The 24,653-nt window shown below is 39.4% G+C and overlaps 1 protein-coding gene across 1 annotated transcript in view; it reads right to left on the reverse strand.

Moving 5' to 3' along the window:
- The window catches only part of arhgap24 (Rho GTPase activating protein 24), an 88,690-nt gene that overhangs the window by 41,504 nt on the left and 22,533 nt on the right, over positions 1-24,653 (reverse strand). Inside the window, exon 3 of the mRNA XM_033647381.2 lies at positions 14,963-15,050. Within this exon, the coding sequence (XP_033503272.2) occupies positions 14,963-15,050 (88 nt within the window). The remainder of the gene's footprint in view (positions 1-14,962; positions 15,051-24,653) is intronic.

Consider the following 24,653-nt stretch of genomic DNA (forward strand, 5'->3'; position numbering starts at 1 on the left):
GTTTGTCAGTGATGCTGCTCTGTTCCTGAGGGAATCTTTGCTGCTGCTCTCCTTGCCTTAGGCTTTCCATATAGGCGCATGGAAGAGCAGGGTGGTTTACTCTCTCTGCCTCAGGCTTTCCTCGTTTGCATGTAGAAGGGCAGACAGGTGTGCTCTCTCCACCTTAGGCTTTCCACATAGGCGCCTGGAAAAGGCTTTCTGCTTAGGCTCAAGGAAAGGCAGAGAGGCCCCAGAACAAGGCCATACCACCAAATATAATACTGCAAATGAAAATAAGTTTTCTTTGACTAAAATGGTCCTGACTGCACTGGGTTTTTTTGTGCCAGGCTGTACACATGTTTATTTCTGCTGTAAAGCTGGGGCATTTTTTTACATGGGGATCTATGGGGATGACTGGCTTTTGGACAAGCCTCAATTTGTCATTCAAAGAAATGCAGTTTTTGGCACATCAACGCTGGCCTCATTTTTCAGCCCCGGGGAATGGTGCTTGGGAAACATATATAAGGCGCTTATTTTTTTGAAGGAATATTTTTTAAAAATTGGCTCTCTTGCTAAGAGAAGAGAAAATTGATACCACTGTCATATTTAGCTGTAACAATCTTCTCATCTAACTCTAGGAAAGAAAGCAAATCAGCATATCTCCCAAAATGTTGAATGATTCTATTTCATTTCAACTCACAATGAGAGGTAGTCTTTTTCATTTAATCCTCACTCATCATCAGCAAACCCCCAAAATGGACCCTTCTTCCCTCAGCTGGATGCGGCAGACCATCTCTTTTCTTAACAATCTTTGCCTCCAATTCAGAGATGTTAGCCATGATACTCAGTAAATGATAACCGTAAAAGGATAATATTTTCTACAAACTGCAGATGTCATACTGTCACTGAACTCAACACTCTCCAGACCCTCTGTCTTAATGAGCAGTCTGAAAATCCCATGCAGAGGGGAGGCATCCTTGTCAGAGAGTCACCTCTTTAACAGATCTGATCATTAGAAAGATCTCCTCTCTGAGTCTACAATGATTGAACAGTTTGCTGTGGCAGCTCTGGCAGCTCAAACTCCCACAGCATCTCCTGCATTGAACCTGGTCAGTAACCTCTTCCTAATCCACAAAGGCAAATGTAGACAGGATTAGCAAACGCCAAACTGTGAGAGAATAAAAACGATTTTGTCACTGCTTTGAAACCCTACAGGAGTCTGCATTGTTACCTTTAAATCCATTTGACAGTCAGCCAAAGTTCCCTTTCCAGCACCTTGTCACTGGCTTTCAGAGGGAGGGAGTTCAAGTTGTCTGCTAACTATCTGAGCACATCCCAATCCCCAAAATGTTCTGCTTCCAGCATCTGCCAGTACAGAGGAGCTTTTCCTAAATTCTGTGTGACAATGAAGACTTCTTTCAATCACAGCACTCCAACATTATCCAGACAGATTTCATCTCTGCCCACTGCCGTGACATAGATGAGTTTTCTAACTATCTAGACCTCTGCCAAGGACATTTTCTCAGACTCCAACTTGTCCTTTTTTTCTCCTGAATAAAGGATGTGTCTGCTGGGTTTTCTTTCTTAAACTGCTTCTTACACCTTCCAACTATTTCCCCTGTTGATTGTGAGCATTTCCCTGCCTCTGCAAAGACATGCCGAGCAACATCCTGGCTTTGCCTTCTGGGACACAGAGTAGTTTTCCAAAATTTAATAAGAAACATGTAAAAATCATCCTCCATTGCCTCCATTATCTGCTCCCAAGTTTGAGCTTTGGCAGCTAAGCAGCAACAGCCTTGCTGGCCTGCAAATAACTTTTGGAGTAAGGAGAACCAATTGGATCTAGAGGTCCTATTTTAGACTGATAGCACTGGTCTTCACTGGCACCAACAGGACTCTGAGCTGCCACCATCAACTAGCACAATTCCACTTAGCCGCTCTCAGTGGCAGGTATTTCAACGGTTCTCATGCAATGGTTATATGTACACCTATAAAAAGTAATGCACCAAAGTTTCTACATAACATGTAATCATAGGCAATTCGTGTATAATCCACATAGTTGGAAAGGCTACAATGACATGACAAATGCACTGACAGGAGAAAGAAGTTGTATAAAGTGTGAAAATCTGCATAAGGAGGCAGGTTGGGGCAGTGGATGGGACAGCAAACACAGGACTTTTCCCCAGGAGACTTGAGGAGACTTGGGAATGAAACCAAGTGAACTTTGAGTTTTTTAGGTTACGTTGTCACCATGTTTTTTTTTCTTCTAAACCTAACTTACATAATTTTACTTGCCTTAACCTAACCTATGCAACTTTATGTTACTTTATGTAACATAATGTTAAGTAAATAATGCAACAACATCATTTGAGGGGTGCTAATGTGTTAGATATCATTGTATGAGGATACACTGAGAAATTTAAACAGGAAAGATTGTGATAGACATTTTGGTTGGCATACAGCTCTGTCTCTATTTTTACATTAAATAATTTGGTTTTAATTATATGGGTAAGCGTTGGCTAGTTTACAAGCATTGCCTATCATGGTTTAGCAGGCTAGCAGCATTTTCTAACTAGCACAAGAGACAAAATACAGCTGAGGGTGATGGGAATGTAGTTTTTAAGCAATGTATGTTATCTTACAAAACAGCAGTTTGTATGATATTCAACAAATTAGCACTCCTACCAGTTAGATAAGGTTTAGGGAAAATACCATGGTGTCATCAGGTTACATATTTAACATATAGTTGCATACTTGACATACTGTCATACCGTGATGACCTTAAAATAACTCAAAGTTTACTTGGTTTCACATGCAACACGAACAACGGTCTCCTGCTGAAAAGTTGTGTGTTCGCTTGACCCATTCACCATCCCAACCTTCCTCCATACATGGACTTTTGATCTTTACACTACTACCTTTTGAACTCCTGTCAGCACATTCATTATATGACCGCAGCCTTCCTGAGTACACTGGTTATGTACAAATTTCGGTGCAATACTTTTCATAGGCATATACACAAACACTGCATGAGAACATCCTGTATGACGATATTGGACAGATTTTAGATTTTGACTTTGTGGTGACTTTAGAGGAAGAGTAAAGGGATCATCTAAGTTAACACAAATAATTGTGAGGTGGGCATGTGTGCACCAAATTCCATAACAGGCAATAGCTGTCAAGACATTTTACTTTTTACAGGGGATCACCAAAGTCAGTAGGATTCATCCTCTGGGGACCATCAATGTCTGTACAAAAGTTCATGGCATTGGTCTTGACATAAAACTGGCTGACAATGACAACAATGACACAATTTAATGTGAAAAACTTCCAGTCTTCCATGGGCTTCACTAAATTTAAAAACAAAAAGTGATGTTGAATCTTTTTGGAGCTTTCTGATTCTGTATTCTCACTTTATCCTGCCAGGACATTGATAGCCACTGTACGTCTGTCTGAGATGGTCCTCTGTAAAGTGCTTTGGGTCGTAAATTCAGATATCAAGGGAACAACAACACACAATGTGAATCTCAGAAGCCGCTGTCTCAGAAATGTCAACAGCAGCAGATTACCAGACCACGACTCCTCCAGGAGGCCAGACGCCACTGTGTCACAAACAGCAGGTCACTGACTTTATATGCACACTGGGAAAACACGGATGTGCGTAAACATGTCTACACACTTACACATACACAAATGTACACCAAGGGAAAGAGAAGGAAGAGAAGTTCAATTTTTGACCTTTTTGAAAATGTCATATTGCAAAGCAAATTCTTGGGAAAGAAAGGACACAAGCTCTGCACAGACAGACTGGTTGGGGAAATGAAGATAGTCGACACCTTAATATGCAGAACAGAATCTTGTCACTCATCCCTCTGGGGGCTTCATCATTTTTACCACAGTAATATCAATACATTTCACTGCTCTCCCTCTTAATGCATGCCTTGATCCTGCAGCTATATTCCTTCCTGGATTTATGATGCATTAGAAGCTGTGTGGGCACTATACATCCACCCGCTAATTAAATCTATATATCAGAACATGGAGTCTGAAACAGGGAGCTGTTTCTTGTTTATATCCTATGTGTCAGATTAATTTGATCAAACTAGTGTATGGATTAATATATATTCTAGCTATGACAGTGGAGTGGGTGTAAGAGGTGGTGTTTGTGTATGTGTGTTGGGTGGAGTAGTAATTTTATTTCCTGGGGCTTTTTCATTTATTACAGCTGGGTGGGGCTTTCTCCTGTGCTCCTTGGAGTCCAATAGTTGAGCCTGCTGTGAGATTGTATTTCATTTTAAGCATGGTATTTTGATATTGTGTAAATATATATATATATTTTCCTTTTTGGTTTTTATTTATGAATTATTTACCTTTATCGTCTTTCTCTTCCTTTTGACACATGATGCTGATCGTGTATATTGCATATGCCACACTTCATTTGAAAACGGCTCTATGTGAGCTATATCGGTGACGCTGTTTGATGTGTTTCAGGTTTATACACCTGACCTAATTCTTTTTTTATCTGATTTTATCTTCTGTTTAATTTCACTCTTTTGAATTCCCATATTTATGACGTTTTACATTGTCTTGTGTCTCTTTTATATCTCATCTTAAAGGTCTAATTGCGGGATTAAGTGGCATCTAGTGGTGAGTTCCAGAGCTGAACTAGGTGTTTTCCCTTGGGCCAAGTGTGTAGGAGAACAACTTTGGCCGAAGTAAAATTGCAAATGACCCACTGTAGTGCCCGTGTTTGACTTGTCCGTTCTGAGCTACTGTAGAACAACATGGCGGACCTCATGGGTTGTGAATTTGCATTTCCTAGGATAGTGAAGGCATGACCTGCCCTACTCTGCCACTGAGTGATTAGGACTGATTGTCTTTGTTAGTTGGGCTGGCTAGGTTTAGGTAAGGGAAGTGGGATTGTTTAGGGTTAGAGTAAGAATGTCAGGGTAAGCCAATGAAAAGCAGAGTAAGGCAGAGTAGAGAGGGTCATGCCTTCGCTACCAAAGGAAACACAAATTTGCGACCATATGTAAAGTGCTCATATTAAAGTAACAAAAACATGACTCTTGTTTTCAGGTGATTATATGTGCCAATAGATGCCCTTAAATCCTACACACTGGACTTTTAATGGAATTTTAATGTCTTATATAAAGCATTTTGAGAAGTGCTATACAAATAAACTTTCCTTTCCTTGATCACACCTACATGTTTGAAAGACCATGGACTGTGACATGCCAGCACACTGTAGAAGGTATTCAAGAAAAGCTTGTGCTTGTTACTCCTCTGCATTGTAAATGAATGAATGAATGCACACTGACAAATAGGAAGTCAAAGATGTGAAAACTCCTGATTTTGTGTCCAAACCAAAGGCTTCTCTCTGGAGCTGCAAATGAAGCTGTGAGCCTGTTGTGGGATTAAAATAGCCCAAGGTCTTTCAGACACTTCATAAACACCATTATAATATGTGCACAGTACAGCTACAAAGAAAACCAGATGATAAAAATAGATTAGAGTAGTTCAAGCAACCATCTGAATTAAACATAACTACAGTTAAAGCTGCACAAGCGGTCACTGAATCTTTGTTTATACAAAGAGGTCCACACATAAACACACACATACAACCGATTCCAGCACCCTAAGTTATCCATGACTAATGTGACCTTGGGACCTATTTGAAAACCACATCCATACATCCTGACAGTGAAATGTCAGCACCACAGATTCATATGCTTTCTCAATTACTCTACTGGGTGCTTCCTTAACCTTAAACACCAATGTCTTGAGGGTAATATTGTAAGTATGCCACATTTATTACCATCCACGAACAAGTGGAATAATTGTTTGGGTTATTAAAGCCCCCCCCCCCTGCTGGCCTGGGCATTTTTTTATTGAATTCATCCATCCATCAGTCCATCATCAACTTCAGGTGCTTACAATCTACATGCCAGCTTAGAGTAACCTCCTCGTAATGAACAGCACAGTGGACTGTAGTCTTATAACTGCACGTCTGTCTTCACCCACCAATAGCAGTCATTCAGTCACTACTGTTTAATTAGAAGCCACTCTATATAGGTTTAGGTTAGATTAACATGTTATCCTGATAAAACACATTCCTAGACTGATCATACAATGACAGTTTGTTTTCTAGTTTTTCATTAACCAGAATAATAACGATGAGAAGGGTCTCTAAATATCTTCAAACATCCCTCTGTCTGTGTCTGAGTCTGATTTACTCACACTCTGTCCTGCCTGCTGACTCATACATACATTGTGATTATCATAATTCAATCACACGAGTCACACTGAGTAAATAGGACATTCACCTCAGTGACGTATGACACTCGTAAGTCACTGCAGAGGTCACCAAGGTGGCTACCCATCAGCCATACATGTCAAACACACATGATGGAGCAGATGCACTAAATCACAAAATGAAATAAATAAAAAAACAAATTTACATAATATGAAACTAATTAAATGTTACCACAAAGGAGGTTTGAGCTGATGGCAAAGTAATGATAAAATCAGACTCTAAAGAACTGCAATAAAACAAAGATATGAAACATTTCAAAGAATATTAATTCTGACAAAATAAATAAATAAAAATCTTAACTATACATTGCTATTTCCAGAGCTCTCAGCTGCATCTTTCAGTCTTCATCAGCAGATTGCTCAGTCATTGCTAAGCAAATGATTCCAAATGCTGAAGAATAAAACTATAAAGTGCTTTATTAAACTGTTTTTCCACTACAATACAAACAGTGTGTAATACAAGCAATTAAAACAATGTTCTACTAAGTACTCCTACACTTTATAATTCACCGTGTTACTTATTTTTGATGGTGAGATAAGAGTATAAAATAGCAAATTCTGTATAGGGAATTGAATATATTACTGTATAGGGATATTTATTTACATTACCTCTTTGCACAAAGACTTAAATCTTGCAGAATTCATAAAGACTGAATTAATTCAGGAAAATATGTAAAATAACAGTGCTTCTCTGTTCTCTGTGTTTGATTGTAATTTAGGGAAAAAAAAAGTAAAATAATTGTATCACAACCAAATTTATTGCTTTTGATCTTTATTCAAATCCGGGTATTTTATTTTAATTTTATTTATTAAGTTTTTTGTTTGGCAGCCACTGTCATTTTTTATATTATTCTTTTATTTATTTACTTATTTATTTATTTTTGCAGTGCAGCATCAACACATTGCTGGCATTTGTGACAATATATGAAAATGTACTATTATACAACTATACCCCCCTTAGTTTCCTACTGAAATTCAGCCTATTCCTTTGCAAAATGCATAACAAGATTAATACAGACAGACAGGACTGGATTAGATTTTCCCCAGTACTGCAATAACTTATAAAACCACATGAGGGCACTATCACCTTTACTTTAGATTGGCACTAAGGCTTTTCTTCATCAGCACTACGTTAACTCACGCTTAAATTGAGGAAATGCCTGGACATTACTACACTTTGTACAATAAGCTGAAGCCAAACACATGCTTGATACCAGTAGAAGAGGAAACACGAGCTCCTCCTCAGGCATGTATTACAGACTCAGGCCTTGCCCTGTAAATAATATTTATGCTTGAGGCTGTCCACCTGTTCAAGGCAACATTGTCCCACCGTCCTTTCATGAATGAAGGTACATTGGCCTCTGGGTTTGAGCGGGTAAATAATCCCATAATTCAGCAGCAGTGACTTGAGAGAGAAGTGAACTCTGCAGCCAAAGCCTTATTTATTGGTGCTTGGGGATAGAGGAGCACACTGTTTCCCCATCAAAAACACAGTGGGGAGTGTTTTCTATGTTGATTCTTGTTTTACAGGAATGGGATGATTAATCACGCTTGGACCACGTGGAGTGACATTTAGCTACAGGTATTCATGCAGCTCAGACAGGTAAATGAATGAAGAGTCTGCCATTTTGTCTAATTTCATCATTTGCTGAAGGCAGGCTCTGCTCTTTCACTGTATCGCAGTCTCATCACAACCCAGATCCCCGGCGCTCAGAGCTATGTTATATCACACGGCTGTATTCAGATCATACCTGACATTCTTTGGAGCATTCATTAACATCAGATAAAACTGCACACTGATCCTGAGCAGCAGGATGATCTGATATGTATTCCAGATATATGGACTCAGAGAAATCCAGTTTTATATTCTGACAGTGCTGCCTGTGTATGAGAGATACTCTGAAGAAGAAGCTACTTTTTCTGTGATCCCTTACAAAGTACCAGAATTTAGAATAGTTTGCAGGTGCATCCAAATATGGCAACCCAGAAAATGTCTTCTGTCATAATGTAATCCTAAAGCATAAAAATGTCCGCACAGATAATATGCATAGTAAATGTTTAATGCCGTAAACAGGAATTTTGACAGCAGTATTCATGTTGTTATTCCTCCCCCCTTTAGCTCAGGCCCATGTGTGCTTGCACATGTTGGAACGTGTCAGTGTGATGGAAGAACTTCACCGGTGCTTAAAGTGGGCGAGAAAAACAAAAGCCCATTGTGTCTGTACCTGTGTGTCTCTGTCAGACAGTTTAAAACAAAGACATAACCATGATTCCAGTCTAAATACTGTTAGCCATGTGGTGAATCTGCCTTATAAGCCCCTCTGTTCCGCAGTCTGCAGCTTTCACACGCATCATCCAGATGTTCACAGTGACAGAGACAAAGACAAGAGAGATGAGAACAACAAAACATAGGAACAGATAAAGCATCAGAGCGTGCATAACAATAAAAGTTGGAGAGATGTTTTGTGAACTGTTTAGAAAATTTTTAATGCATGCAGTAACTAAGTAAAACTTTCCATAAAGGCTAAAAATACAGAGTTAATTGTTGATCTAAAATAGAGTCTCCCTCTTCGTACAGATGTCCTGGTGCAGCTATTCAAGCCTCTGGCAGTCACCCAGTCATACCCAGCTCGTGTTCAGACCTCATCGCCACCCTTACAAGACAACGGACATCTCTGTACAACTCTGACTTCCACCCCATTTCCCTTGCCGAACACCCCCCACCCCCCCATCACATCCCGTCTGTCTGTCTGCCAGAGACTGTCCATGTGTTGTGTTCGAACTGCACGGCCTCATTTAGACCAGTGGAATATATGTGTTGTGTTTTCCTTTCATTTGCTCCCTCTGCTTCTCTAAGACCTCTTTATTTGCTGTCTCATAACAAGCCATGTTCTTGTTTTCCAACAGTATGAGGGCATAGTAGTGGATGTTACAGAATGTTGAAAACAGTTTAGTAGCATTGGTGGTACTTTAAAACATTGAAGTCTGGTGAGTTCTTGTTTTGTTGTAGCAACCCCAGAGGCCCTTGTTGTGAACATGAGGGGAGTCACATTTATATCCACATCTTGCGGTCTGCATGAGTAATTATACGGCATCTGATACACGACCATAACAAGCCCGGCTTTTGAAGAGGTAAGTTTACTACAGACACTGCGGCCACTGAAGTGAAATATGAGCCTACATGCGTATAAACCAGAAAAATCACTTGTGTGAATAAATTTATGCACTCAAACTACACAATGATACTAAGAACAGTGTTAAGAATATTCTGACATGTTGGGAAATTTGCTTATTTGATCAGAGTTAGATGAGAAGATTAACACTCTGATATCTCTGAGACTACCTGAGTATAGTAAGTATTAAGTATTAAGTATTATTATCATACTGGAATTAAACACCCATAAAGCTAAAACTTGTACAGATAAAACAATAAGATATGATGTGTTAAAGGTCCACTGTGTGGGATTTAGTGGCATCTAGTGGTGACGTTGCAGACTGCACCCAACTGAAGCTTCTCCTGTGTGCCAAGCATGTAAGTGAAGTATGGTGGCTGGCTCAAAAACACAAATGGCCCTATGTAGAGCCAGTGTTTGGTTTGTCTGTTCTGGGCTACTGTAGAAACAACATGGCGGACTATGTGAAACAAGACTTGCTCCGTGTATAGATAAAAATGCCCTGTTCTAAGGCAGGGATGGCAACCTGTGGTTCTTTAGTCACCTCTCCAGTCGCTCCCTGTGGCTTTGACAATTTTTAATTTTCACTGATTATTGTTGCCTAAAGAAATTCTCATCTTCTCCAATTATGAAAATGTATAGCCTATAAAATGAATTAAAAAAAAAAGTTTTAACATCTAAAATGTGCATACATCTACAGCTTTTTGCTGAACTTCAGTAGCAGTAACTAGTCTTGAGTCTAGCTGAGCTGACTATGGATTCTAAACCCAAAAAAATAAAGGTCTTGAAGGAAAATAGAGAATGAAATGATGTGCAAATGTTTGTTGCTTTATTTTTTTGGTCAAAAATGACTCTTTTGAAAGTAAAGGTTGCTGGACCCTAATCTAAGGTAATGAAAACCCAACTATTTTTAGTTTCAGGTGATTATAAACTAATGAAAACATAGTTATAAATATTATATTCCCTTTCTGACAATAGATGCCTTGCCAGTAAATCCTACAGACTGGACCTGTAGTTAGTGAGATTTAGAGGTGCAGGATTTTGTTATCTTTAGACGGAGCCAGGCTGGCTGTTTCCAGTCTATGTGCTAAGCTAAGCTAACCGGCTGCTGGCTGTAGCTTCACATTAGACATGCATGGAATCAATCGTCTTATCAAACTCTAGGTCAGAAAGCCAATTAGCATATTTCCTGAAATGTCAAACTGTCTTTGAAAATGGGACGAAGTGACTTTTGAAAGAGGAAACAACAAAATCTTTGTTTACAGATGAGAAGCTGAGTTCTTAAGCTATAAAATGTAGCTCATACATAGGTTTTACATACATAGGTTTTTGCTTGATATTACGGCATGAATGGCATTACTGAGTCAGTTTACTGACGGTATAACGCTTCTCTACTTGTGCTACTGCCACCTACATTAAGCATTCATCCCAAAATTGTAACTAGTGCACTCAGTGGCTTTTATTTAGTAAGTTTCATGGTCTTACTGAAATGAAAGTACACAGGAAACATCATGTGCTTAGGTAAATACCATTAGGGAATAAATACACACAGATGTTTTCCTTCTTGTATCCTAAAATGTTTGTGGTGCATTCAAGTTCAAAATTCAGGGGCGGTTACCTGTAGGATGCCCAAAATAATTAATGACTTCACCTTCAGTTCTCTGTTTTTTGTACCCAAGGTCATCACTGACTGATGAGGCTCTCATTATTGTATGTGTAACATTTTCATCGTTTTGTCCTTATACTGTTGGCACGTATTGTTGCTCTTTTTTCTGTCTTACTGGTGTCTAGTATGTTATTGTTCACTGCACTGTGGTTGCACGTCCTTCAGAGTATTGGTATTATGACTGTTTTTCAATAGCAATTTGTACTTAAACTACTTTTCCTGTTATTACATAATACATTAAAGTGGAGCTATTGTTAGCACTGCATTGGTATAGTTGATAGCTAAAACTGAAGATGCATAACATGGTGCCATGATAATATGAAAACAGTTGATTTTCAGTAACTATTAAATAGTTGCACATTATCTCTGCGGCCTCAAAATCATCAATAATGAAACAATGTCATGGGCTGTTTAACAAGGTTGAAACTGACTCCCTGACCAGCTACTTAACCACATTCACCATCACTAAATGCCACAAGAAAAACACAGTCATATCCAACATAGTAAACCAAGAAACTCCAGCATATGACATGAGTTAAGAGGAATATGAAACGGCAAAGCTGTGGAAATTATGTTACGACTGCTATTGCAGGTAGAAAAAACACTGGAGTCACTGGATTTCCAATTTCCTCTCCCCTCTTTCAGCCTTTTCAAAGAAGCTAATACAGTCTGGTCCAGCAGGTTGGAAAATAGAAGAAAACTGTTTGTAGTGGAGGAGACTGGAAAACAAACACTGACTCTCATAAGTCAACAGAAATCGAAAAACTGTCAATAGACCACATATTTACTTCAGAGGGGGGTGAAGTGTTACATGTGATCATACTCTTCATTTTCTCTGCACATGGTTCATATGCTTTATATGCTACAGCATATAGTGTGGCACCTGGAAACAGGGAAATGAAACTGAGACTGAAAGGGGGGGCACAATGAGTCAGTGAAGCTTATTTCACAATGCAAATTGAGTTGGAACAAGAGTAATGCCACCTGGCAACTTGGCACAGATCGGGATCACATTCAGCAGTGCCTTAGAATATGTGACCACCTTCATGTTTCCAGAGAAAAGTTGGTGAAAATGTCTCTCCACACTGATGCTATCCTCTAAACCATATGTTCTGGTCATGCATTTCTACATAATGCTGGGTGTGGATTTATGTGCTACACACACTTTTTCAGCTTGAATGCATAGGTATAAAAAAAAAGGACTGAAAATCCATTTCAGAGCAAAAAAAATGTTTTTTGAAACTTTTTTTTCTTCAGAGCAGCTTTATTCAGCTAAGCACTGCCATATTTCAAAAGCATAACTGATTATTTAGACACTTTTTAGATCCTTATGGATGGCGTCAATCAAATTGTGCTATTAAGGAGAGCTTATCCTATGATAGAGATGTTGCAGGTTTGAAAACCTACAGCAGCCAATGTATGAATCACACGCCCCCAAAAGCAGTGCTGGGCTTTGGAGCCAATTTTCGTAGTGGTCATGGAATAACAAGTTCCATAGACTTGCATTGTGAGAGAGACATCTGTAATTTATTGGGTACACTGTCTTGAGCATCACAATTTGCACGAAATGCCTGGTTTCACTATCGGGATTTGATCCATTTGGTTGATAACATTTCGAAAGTTTAACAAAGCTGCAATCAATTTTTTTTATCCCCATTCAAGTTAGCGGAGGACTGAATCGGAACTTAGCCACTTTAAGTCTCTATTGCACTTGCTCTATGGGCCTCCTATTGTTTCTCCTATAACACAACCATACGAAACATGAGAACTATTGATCACAAACTGACAACTTGATTTTGCTTTATGCCAGTGTGAACATGGAGTGGAACTGAAAGTTCATGAAGTTATCTCTGCGGGGAGGTGCTAATCCTCATCTGATGTGGAAACTATTAAAAATCCAGTAAGGTCATTAGCATCCAAAAACAAAAACACCACTAAGAGTCGTTCAAGCGAACCTGTGACATACCTGGAGTTTTCATCTGTCAGCTCTGGACAACTGCCCAAATTACTTATTTAATTTTGGCGCAGTGTCAGCCTTCAATTGACCTTTTACTGACAAATGTTTTCTGCTCCATTATCTGCCAGGTCACACTGTTTTTCAGTTTGTATGCGTCCAATGGGAGCCACAAATCATGTGAGAAAATGTCTTGACACTTATATTTTGCTTTCCTCTGAGAGAAACTGTAGTGGCTACACACCAGGGAAAAGATGAAGATAAACAAAATGCAAGTAGTTGTTGCACACATCCGGTGTTGTCTGCAGTGTTTTAACTGTAGATGGATCAACTGTTGCTGTTGCTGCACTCTGCTACTGTATCTTTTACCAGCTGTCTCTATTTCCCCAGTGTGCATGTGTGTTTTAAATATCTATTCCATAGACTGACATTCCTGGCATCGCTCCGCCTGGGAAAATACCCCACTACTCCTTTGTGTTGTATTCGAACATGTTTCCATACAGTCTCCTGGCGTCTGTGCATGTGCTCCTCTTTGAGTTTATGTGTGGGAGCATGTGTGCATGTGTGTGTGGTCAGTGGTTTAAGCCGGCTTCTGAGCCAAGCCTCTGAACTAAAGGAATAGTTAGACATTTTTGGAAACTCTGTGGCCAAAATCTGTCTGTTAAATATAAGGCTGGAGCCAGCAGCTAGTTAGCTTAGCTTAGCATAAAGAGAAACAGGGGTTATACAGGGGGTTATAGTCACAGATGTATACTGTAATAACTAGGTATCAGACCTCATACCAAACTGGACTGCTTGCCTGCCACATAGGCCAAAAAATGTTTCTAGGTTCAGTGTTTACTTGCGGGATATGCAGCCCCCAAGTTTTGTTGTGTTTTTGCTTTTCTCGGCTTTAAGGAAGTGAATCAAAAATTCATAGTAGAAAAAGTCGTAACTGACCTTGGTTGCAGTTTGAGGTGACCTCTTTTATGATGGTGGTCTATGGGAAAAATGCTTTTTGGGCCAGGATGCAATACCACAAGTGGCCACTGAAAAAAAATGGAAGCAAGGCTGGGCAGCATTCCTGGGCGCCCTGTTACACCCCCATTAAACCAAAACTTGATGCTTCTACGTTTGGGTTTTTGCATGGATTTAACAGAGGATATAATTGCTTTTTTAAATAGGCTTAGGAGATGTTGGTAGGTAGATTTTTGTTTTCTTTACACAAATCCAGGGTAGCGATTTCCTGCTGCAACTTTATATTTAGCGTGGAGATAGAAGAGAGGCATCAATCTTCTCTTTTAACCCTCAGCAAGAGAGCAAGTTAGCATATTACCAAAGGGAAAAAAATACATTTCTTTAAAGGTCCAATGTGTACGATGTAGTGACATCTAGTGGTGAGCTTGCAGAACTACAGTGGCCCAGGTGAAAATGCAAAAAAAATGTGAATGGCCCTGTTTAGAGCCCGTTTGATTTGTTCATTCTGGGCTACTGTAACAACATGGCTGACTCCCTGCCATGTATGTAGATATAAACAGCTCATTCTAAGGTGACGAAAACACAGTGGTTCTTATTTTCAGGTGATAATAAAATCCATAGCATACAAAATCTATAATGTAATGTAAAAACTAACAAGAGGAGAACTTTTCATACATGCAATCCCAGCAAACAGCAGGCAAACAAATGGTTAACTCGTCAACTGCCATAGAAAGCTACATTTCTTATATCAATGATATCATTCACTTCCCCAGATATCTCTCACAGTGTGTGAGACTTTCCTCAAATGTATTTGCTGCACACAGATGTTGTTTTTCTTGCTCGTGCTCCTGTCAGCATTGCCATCATCATTTTGTCCTCAGTAAAAATACAAAGTTATTACACTGCAACATTTCCTACCTGGAATGACCTCGAAGAGAAATTTCCCTCCTTCATCACCGCTGACTGGATGTTCTGTAACTCTGTTTCCATGTAAGAAAATGGCTCCCTGTGGAGAACAAAGAACAGATTGATGAGATGCAATATCCCAATTGGAAGATTCAACATACTTTTTCACTGTGTGTATGCGACAGATTTAGTATGGTCACAGTGATTTTTAAGATCAGTTTTCTTGACATAATGTTACATTTCTGATGTCTAATTTTCACAGTTTCGTGTTGAAATTGCACCTGGTTTAAGGCCACAGAGACAACATTTGATTTATATATGCACGTTATCATTTTTTCACACCTAACTGTACATTTGCCATTTGATCTAAAACAGTTCACTTTGCATGACCTTTCCAGCAGCCTTCCTGAGCTCAGCAGCACACCAGCTCTCACACATTATCACAAGAAAATATGTTTCAAACACTTGACATGTTCGCATTGCCATGTGTATGAGCATCTCTGCCGGCCGAGACGGTGGTTCACAGGTCCCCATGGACGGGTGTGGACGATGTAGCTGAGCTGTTATAAAATGTGGCAAAGTGGCAGCATTATAGAGGATCATCATCTCTCTGCCTCAGCTCTGTCCACAATGATACATCATCTATGTGACACTGGAGGTCAGAAATCCTCTGCTTTAAATAGCAGCTAGGAGCATCAGCATCAGCTTTTTCCAGAGTCAACATCTCAACATCCTTACTGTCCAGACTTCCTGTCAGTTTGAGAGTCTGTGGGGTATCTACAGAGCATCGTGAGAGATGAGAGACCAGAGATACCATTACTAATGACAGGACGTTTGAATATTTACCTCTAATACTGCTGATCTCAGGAGGGTCACAATTGTCTGTTTACAGGTGCCTGTGAATCTCTGTAAGTCATATTAATGATACAAGGAAAAACTACTGCATCTAAGTACACATTTGGGGTGTTTGTACTTTACTGACGTACTTTTCCTGCACTCTATTTCAGAAACAAATTCTTACTTCTCTATATTTATCCAACAGCTACAGTAGACACATAGTTATGAGTTTGTTGATATTTTTTTCAATAAAACCCATGGTCACTCCATAAAATATGACACATTCTTAACTACACAACAAGAAAAAAAGTGATAAAGTAAGTAATGTTTTCACCATCCAGTAGTTTGGAATATGCGCTTGGAACATTACCGGGACAAAAACAGGACCTGCCAGGAAGGTGGTATGTTTTGTGAAATATTCAGTTAAGAAGACATATGAATGGCTGAACAAGTCATAATGACGATCCCACTGTTAATAATGTTTTACCGAACGAAATAGCATGTTAGCAAGTTAGCAGTCTGTTAGCTCAGCTAGCACACTGTCATACAGCCTCTCCAAATTCCACCACAAAAGTTCAATTTTTTTAAATATACTTGCTGCTAATTCCAGACTGAAATGTTACAGAGTGGAGGATTTTCGCAGGTACATCAGATGTCATGGAGATTCCCACAGGAATTCATGGACTTCTGGTTGCTTCGCCTCCGTACACATACATAAGTGGAAACAAGGCGTTAATGTGTGGTTAGGTTTAGGCACAAAAAAACCACGTGGTTATGGCTAAGAAAAGATCATGCTCTGGCCTAAAATACCAGTTTTTGGGGCATAATTTAGGCAGAAATAAAAGTGATGTCTCAGTAAAAGACAACCACTTTATGTGCCACTATCTCCGTTGAAGGGTCACTATAAGACAACCATGCTAAAAAGCCGCTAAAAACACAGCAATGTCTGGCTAAAACAACCCGTTCTTGTTGCTGATCTTGAACAGTGGTTGGCAGCTTGGCAGGCGTCTTGTGTGGGTGTCATCCCATCCATCATCCTTCCATCTCACTTTAGAAATGATGGTGATGGTATGTCTAAAACATGCGGCTGTAACATATTTGTGGTTTGCAGAAACAAGCAATGCTAACATCTTCTAGCAACTGGGTTACAATTGGAATATCTTAAATTGGCCTTTGAGAAATTGTGATGGCCTTTTTTCACTATTTTCCCATTTTATGGACCACATGATAAATAGATTAGTTGAAAACATAATTGTCAGATTAATCCATACTAAAACTAATTATTAGTTGCAAAACCAATGAAGTAAGTGATTATATTTTTAAAATTGGATACATCTCAAACTCATCATCCTTACCAAGTAAATTAGTACTTGCATGTGTTAATCCTTTGATAATGACAAAGTAGTTACTGACTTCACTCGGTCTTCCCCTAATAAGGGTGACCTTTAAAAGGATTTCAACACAAGCAGCTGCAGGCTGACCCTTTTATGTATTCAAACAGTGACTTTGCACTTGATTAAGTGTTCGGCCTTCAGTGCCACGATGCAGCATCTGACATTCATTAGAGTGCCCTCTATCTGGGTTAATGTTAACACAGACAAGATGTGCATTGGTGACAGCGTCGGTATTAAGGACCCACGCACATTAACAGGATCTGAGGGGAGTCAGTTTCCTTCCTGCTGAGAAAGAGAGCTCTTTAATGAGCCATAACTGTGACAACCAGGAAGTGGAAACCCTACCTGAGACCCCAGATGAAGTGCTTTAAAGGGGGTTATAAAGATGGGACAGACACACTCCGAACTGGAGAAATGAGGGAGAGAAAACTCGTTTGATGTGGTTGTCAGCAAGAGAATCTGCTCAGCTTCAGTATCTCGAGATTAAAGCTCCTTTAAGAACTTTTTTTTTTTTCGATGAACACAGATCCTTTTGTCATGCACGTTGTACTGATTCCAAGGAAACAGGAGATGACTTAAATGAATCGTGTGTGGGTGAGATAGACTTCATAAATGTTGCCTTTGGACCTTGTATATCCTTAAAAAAGAAGTATTGTAAAACCACAACTCAACTCATATTCCTCTCCTCAGTTTCTAAGTCTCAGCCGCACTTTCCACACTGACATCCTCTCTGGTGGCCTGTTGTTTGCTGCAGACAAACCCGACCACAGACAGAGTAATATTTACCATGCAAAGAGTACGGTAGCCTGGCCTACCCTAAGGGACAAAAACTCCCAACCTATTTTGGGGTGTTTTATGCATTTTTATATTGTCATTAACTAGGATGAGGTCATTTTTTGGAAATGGTGTAATGACACAAACCCAATTATCTTTTGTTCTCAGCCAAAAAGCTCTACACACACATATGGGACGGGAGAGGCTCAGTGAAATCTGTTTGAGAAAAGCGACAGCAGGAGGCTCAGGTTTGTAAGCAGCAGCACAGCCTGTCAGGGGAGCTGTTTCTGAGGCTGAGTCCAACAGTATGCTCCAAATGAAATCAAATTTGGAGTGTTTTCTCAGACTGGAAGCAAGTTGCAGAATACTGACTGTAACTCCAGCTCTGTTCAGTTAATGGCATCTCCACAAGTTTGTCTGAACAGCCTGCACACACTGTGGCAATAAAACCCAAATGTGACGCCCTTTCTGGTCATAAAGCAGACATTTTACCTCTGTGAACATTCAACTTTGTTGGGTGACAGTTATAGGGTGAATATAACAGTGTTTCTCAGTGTTCTCCCTGCAGCCTTGGATGTGTCATTAATTATTCCTTAGGCCAAATTGGCTTTCTTAATAAAATGATGGGAAGACCAACCCGATCATTAGGTTGTCAAATACTGACACATTGTCATGCTCCTCGGCATCTCATAGTGACACACAGGGCACTCTTTGGCATCTCTATGTTATGCACAGTTGAAACATGGACTATGTTGTAAAACAACACCATCTCACTCCAACCTCGTCACATATTGATGTGCTTGGTAATGGACTCTGCATGTCCACATACAACGTGCAAGGTACACTGGGTGTGTTGGTTGTTGAAGTTCTGGGACGCCATGTCAAGTTCTGCTTGTTACATGCATTGTCTTCTTTCAAAATACACTTCCGTTTTCACAGGAAATTTACCATTTACATACAGTCGAATTCAAAATAAACGCACTACGTCGGTACAACACTGCAAATTGATGTGTTTTTTTTCCTTCAACAACAAACAGAAATGGTTAGGTTTAGGCAACAAAAAATATGTGGTTAGGTTTAAGCAACAGAAGCAAGTGGTTGGGTTTAGGAAAAAAAATGGGATTTGGCTTTAGAATCTTACAGGATGCGAACACAGTTCTCTTGGGTGAAAGTCAGTGCTTGGACCCATCCACTGACCCTCCTGCCCTCCCTACTTGGACTTTTGCCACCTTAACCTTCATCCTTGTCCCGCCACATGTCATCCTGATGCCGCCAGGTGCCATTAAACTATGACGGCAACCAGCCATGTATTGTGCCAACGTTAAAGACTGTTCTTTTTCGTTGGTTTCTGATGTTGCAAGTCAAGAACAGGATTTTGACGACTTTGGGTTGAGACCGGGCTCTGTAAAACGGTCGTATTTAGATTTAGGAAACAAAACTACTTGGTTAGGCTTAGAAAAAAGATCAAGGGGCAATGGTCCCTTGCCTACTTCCTACCATCTACTATCTTCAAACCTGCAATATTTGCCACTTGGGGGCAGCAGAAACAAGCTGTAAACACAACACTGACATTTTAAAGCTCGTAAACAAACTTGTTAGAAAAAAAATATTTTTAATGTACATGGAGCAACATGAGCATTCATTTAGAGTCATATTTTTGGCCACATAAGTCCAATACTCAATCTCGTTTTAGCTTTATTTTGTTCCCCACCAGCGCCTGAAGGAAATATCTGGCTCTTTAGCAGGTAAATGCTAACGGTCAACAGCTGGTTGCTAACTTTTTTGCTCTGCCCTGTTGTGCCGAGCATGTAGATAGATATTGAACCAAAACACTGAAATTGCAATTGCGCAAGGATGCTATAAAGCTCTGTAGAGCTGAGGTTAACTGCAGGGTTGGGTAATAATTCTCTGAGGGTTAATCACTGCCAGCGACCCTTCTCCATATCAGTAGTCATGTGATCCATTGTTAACATAAGAAAAATATTGATTATCACCGCTTTAAGTATAAAACATAATAGGCCACTGGAATTTTTGTCTTTAAGTTAAGACATAACCTTAGTTCCTTAAATAATGACCTGGTTTGATGAATGAGTGTAGTAAACAGGACATGTTGCATGATAATGAAATGTAGAGCAATATATTCTGGAGCAGAAATTGATTTCAGATTGCAAACAGATAAATGCTCACACTGAAGTCAATTAAGCAGAAGTTATTGGTGTAACAGGCCATTTAAGCGCTCATTAAACCCTGGCTGGTTGATCAGTGATCCTTTCATCCAATAATTACTGTTCCTCAGCGTCAGTGACCTCTTAGACACAGGAAGTCAAACTCAGTGGGAGACCAGGAGCCCTTATACTTTTTGCCCATATGCACTATAGTTAGTGTGTTAAGTGCATCTGTCTATGTGTGTATTCTTTCCACCATCCAAGTCTCTACTTTTGCTCTGTAAGACCTTTCTATTCAAGTGGCAAAGAGTTACTTACGGTTGTTCTGCTCTGATCGCTCCACTGAGTCCATCAATCCAATAAATGTCATCATTATTTCGCAGTTATAAAACAGGTAGCTCTGATCTTCAGCTCTGAGTGGCTGAGTCTCGATCAAAATCCACAGTAAAACACTCAGTAAACCCACAGCTGCGACTGCATAACATTCACTAAAATATTAATATGCCAGTCAAAAGTAATAGGGTGGAAAAAAAAGAGGACTTCATTAATTTTTATTCACTTTGTGGATTAACTGTGGGTGAATGATGTGAGAAGTTAGACATGATAAACCAGAAGAAGATGATACTGAGGAAATTAACAAGAGAGGCATTAAAAAAGTTGGGAAAATCACAAAACAAGGCTGTAACCATCAAACAAAGTACGTGAAATGTTTGCTTAAAAAAAGTGAGTAGCAGGCAGACATAGCAAATATGATTTTTAAAACTGTAATGAAAGAACAATTAACTGATAATCCAGTTTAATGACCCACTACTGAGTATTTCTAATCTGAAATAGATGAATCATCAGTCGAGCTTTAATGCAGGCAGACTTTGTGAAAATCACACAATCTCTAAATACAAACACAACATTGAACCTTCTAGCAAAAAGCTGTGTAATGTGCAACAAAATCTGGGGCAGGGAGCTGTAGAAGCAGACAACAAGGACAAGAATGTTCTGAAGCAAATCCATCAAAAACTACAAGATCCCTAAGACAAAAAAAAAAAAGCTTACAGTGATTTATGTGCAAGCAGCTGGAAAACACACGGTGTCCTGTCACTTTCTTGCAGGAATACCTGTCACTGCTGCTGCTGCTGCTGCTGCTGCTGCTGTTGCTGCCTGCGTGACACAGAAATATCCCATCTTCATTCAACTCCCACGTATATGAAGTGTCATAAAAACTCCTTTGCCTACACCCGTACTGTTCGTCTGAGTTTTCTCAAATAATGAAACATATGGAAAGATAAGTGAATGGATTTTTCTCTTTTAAAAGGAATATAAAATGCCAAAGCAATTACTGTGAAATCTTATAAAAATCAAATGTAAAAGATTGAGGGGTACACAGTCCTCTGTAAAAGTATAAAATCTTAAGAGAAGACAAAGGTAATGGTTTAAGAATCTTAATAAGGTGTAGTTTCCACAAGCTATCTCTACCCCAATTCAATAAGAAAAGATTATTTTTGACCTTGTGAGATACGTCTACTCATAATCGTTGTGAACTGTACATCCGCTCAGTGATCAGGCTTTATCACAGAGGAGTCCTCTCACCCCCTCCACCACTCATTCCACTTTAAAACTATGTAGCTTAGGTTTAACATCATGGTTTGGCTTTAAACAAGTACTTTTGTCACTGACATGATGTCACACGTCATGTGACATATGTCACATAGGGCACCTTACATACGTCACTAGCATAGCATGCTACACACACTGGCAAACTAGGCTATGTTGCTATTAAAACAAGTTAACGTTGACTTCAGGATGCGAGCACTGGTCTCCTGAGTGAAAGTCCTGAGTTCGTTTGACCCCCGCGCTCATCCTATAGGGACTCCTTTGACATTTGGACTCACCGGGACTTTGTCACGTATTACTCCTGTAATAATTACTATGGCCACTTGGTGGCACCGCCTTACATTAAACATGAGTATGGGTCTTAATAACCTGCTTGCAGAGTCGACCATGTGGTTGTCATTTCAGTGAGAGCGGGCTGTAATAACAAGGACAAGATAACACTTACAATATTATGATATCCAAACTCTAAGACAATATCTAGTCTCATATCATAATATCATTATCATATAAATGTATTGCCCAGCCCTACATGCATGTTGTATAATGTACAATACAATACGTATGGACAAGTATCACAAAATGTCCACTCTAATGATGTACTGAATATCTCACTGATAAATGTTCCTCCTCTGCCGTGCAGAATGTCTTTCCATGACTTTATTCAATAATATTAATATATGTATGGGAGTAATGTCTGAAACCTTATCAAAGTCAGAGTGCTCTTTATATGCTTTATCTTCTTCTGAGGCCATTAATCTGAGTTAGAGTTATGACTTTCATGTGTTTCCTGTGAAATAAGTTTATAGCTTACTCAGCTGAACTCTCAGTTCCAGCACATCTACACCTTTAAAAGTGGAGCACAGCTGCAGGAGGTATCACTGCTTTGGCTTGCAAAGTATACAAATAACAACCACAGAGCAGGCGGGAGGTGTATCCCTGCGCATCGACTATTTTCCAGTGAAATTAGTTAGCAGCTACATGTAGTTCAGCTGGACCCTTGTTACAGTACAGTCCTACCTTAAAAAGTAGAGCACAGCTGCACCCAGCAAAGACCAGAGATAAAACAAATTCCTGTTCATTATCTATTCTTGCACGTATTGGTTATATATATAGAATAAATACTATGGCACCTCACTAGATACCATACAGTAACTGCACTGAATTTAAAATCAATCCACAAAGAATAAAGCGGTTTTGCAGTCCGCAAATTTAACTTGACTTTCACAGTGTTGTTTTATTTAGTTCAGCTATACCGAAGGAAATTAAAGGCAAAGACTGAAAACAGGTTGGTAAAAATACAGTAAATATTTTGTGTGTGAAGATTAGCTTTATCCAAAAAGAGGACATCTGGAGGTCTTCCTCTGGGGAGCATGAATACCAGCTCGTATGTCAGTGTAATCATTTATATTGATATAATGCATATGAAATGTACAAATGTAACATATCTATAGTTTCAGAAATGTACAATGCCAACATTTTCTTCTTGCAACTAGGCTTGTAGTCATGTGATCTATTGTTAATAGAAAAATATTGATTACAGCCACTGGAAGTCAAATTTGCAAAACTACAGACCTTCACCAACACTTACAGCTCTATCCTGTAGGATAACACATGTAGCCATTAGAAAGTAAAGTGCTTTAAGTCAGACATGGTCTTTGCCTGGGGGTACCAACTCAAACCCCTGTTGTGTGTGATGAATTCTGATGTGATCCCATACAGCTCTTGCACCAGCTGCATACTCACTTCTTGTGAGGAAATGTGCTCCCCCACTTGTACAAATACCACTGCACCTGCACATACCTAAAATTTATAGTAGCGCCCTGTTACCACCTAAAGGTATTGGAGACAGAGAAAGTGCTCAGAAAACAACTTGCAGGAACTTGCTGCAAGTCCAGCGAGAGATAATTGACTTTTCCATCCATCAATATAGAGCTTATTAGACATGTCACCAGACAGGGAATAGTCTCTGTAGTTAGTGTGCATAGCAGGAATACTGACAGCCACAACTGTCCAATGATTCATTTTGTCTTGCTCTAATGTGCCTGCTGAAGAAAGTTTCTGTGCCTAAATATTATTATCAAACTAAAGTAATAATGTCAGGAGTAAGAGAAGACGCAGTGTGTGTGTTCGTATGTCACTCATGCTGACTTTTGTCATGTGCACGTAGGGTTTATGTGACACCCAAATGTAAAGTCTGTGTTTGTAATTGCAGCTACAAAATGATGTCAGGCTTGCGTTTAATGACGTACACAAGAGGGTGTTTGGATAATGTCCACATTATTGTCCACATTCCTCTGACATTCAAGTCAGATCACGCCTGGATGTGATGTGACTCACTGCAACCTTCACACCTTACGAGTACACATCCATTCTGCTGTGATCGGATGGGACTGTAAAAGTCACAAGCGTAACTGTCATCTGTGTTTGTCAGTGTCAAAAGTGACTAGAGAGTAACTGCAGCGGAGAAGGTCAGACAAATGGTACAGTGTTAATGTTTCATCAAAACAGCAGCGAGGAGACACAGTCTTGCAGTTTGAATAATTACAGAACTGCAATGGCATTTTATTTACTCCCGTTAAATGCCAAGGTCAAACGGTTTCCAATTCAAGCAGGGAAAACAAAGGATTTTCAGTGCATTATTGCACTGTTGCATTATTGATTTTATGCAATTTCTCATTAAAGAACTTTTCTTCAGATCATTTTGTCCGAGTTCAAACACAGCCCCCCTCATGATATGAATATTAATCTACTTACTTGTAGGACTTGTTGTGGTTAGAATCGTAATATCCTAATTACATTTTAATATGTCCCTTATTTCTTAATACATTGTAATATAATAAAATTGGCTCAATGTATTCATTCATAATTCTCTCATTCATTTATAATGTTACCTCGTTTTCATCGCCAGAATACAGATACAATGCT

Source organism: Epinephelus lanceolatus, chromosome 19, assembly GCF_041903045.1.
Source record: "Epinephelus lanceolatus isolate andai-2023 chromosome 19, ASM4190304v1, whole genome shotgun sequence".
Taxonomy (NCBI): domain Eukaryota; kingdom Metazoa; phylum Chordata; class Actinopteri; order Perciformes; family Serranidae; genus Epinephelus; species Epinephelus lanceolatus.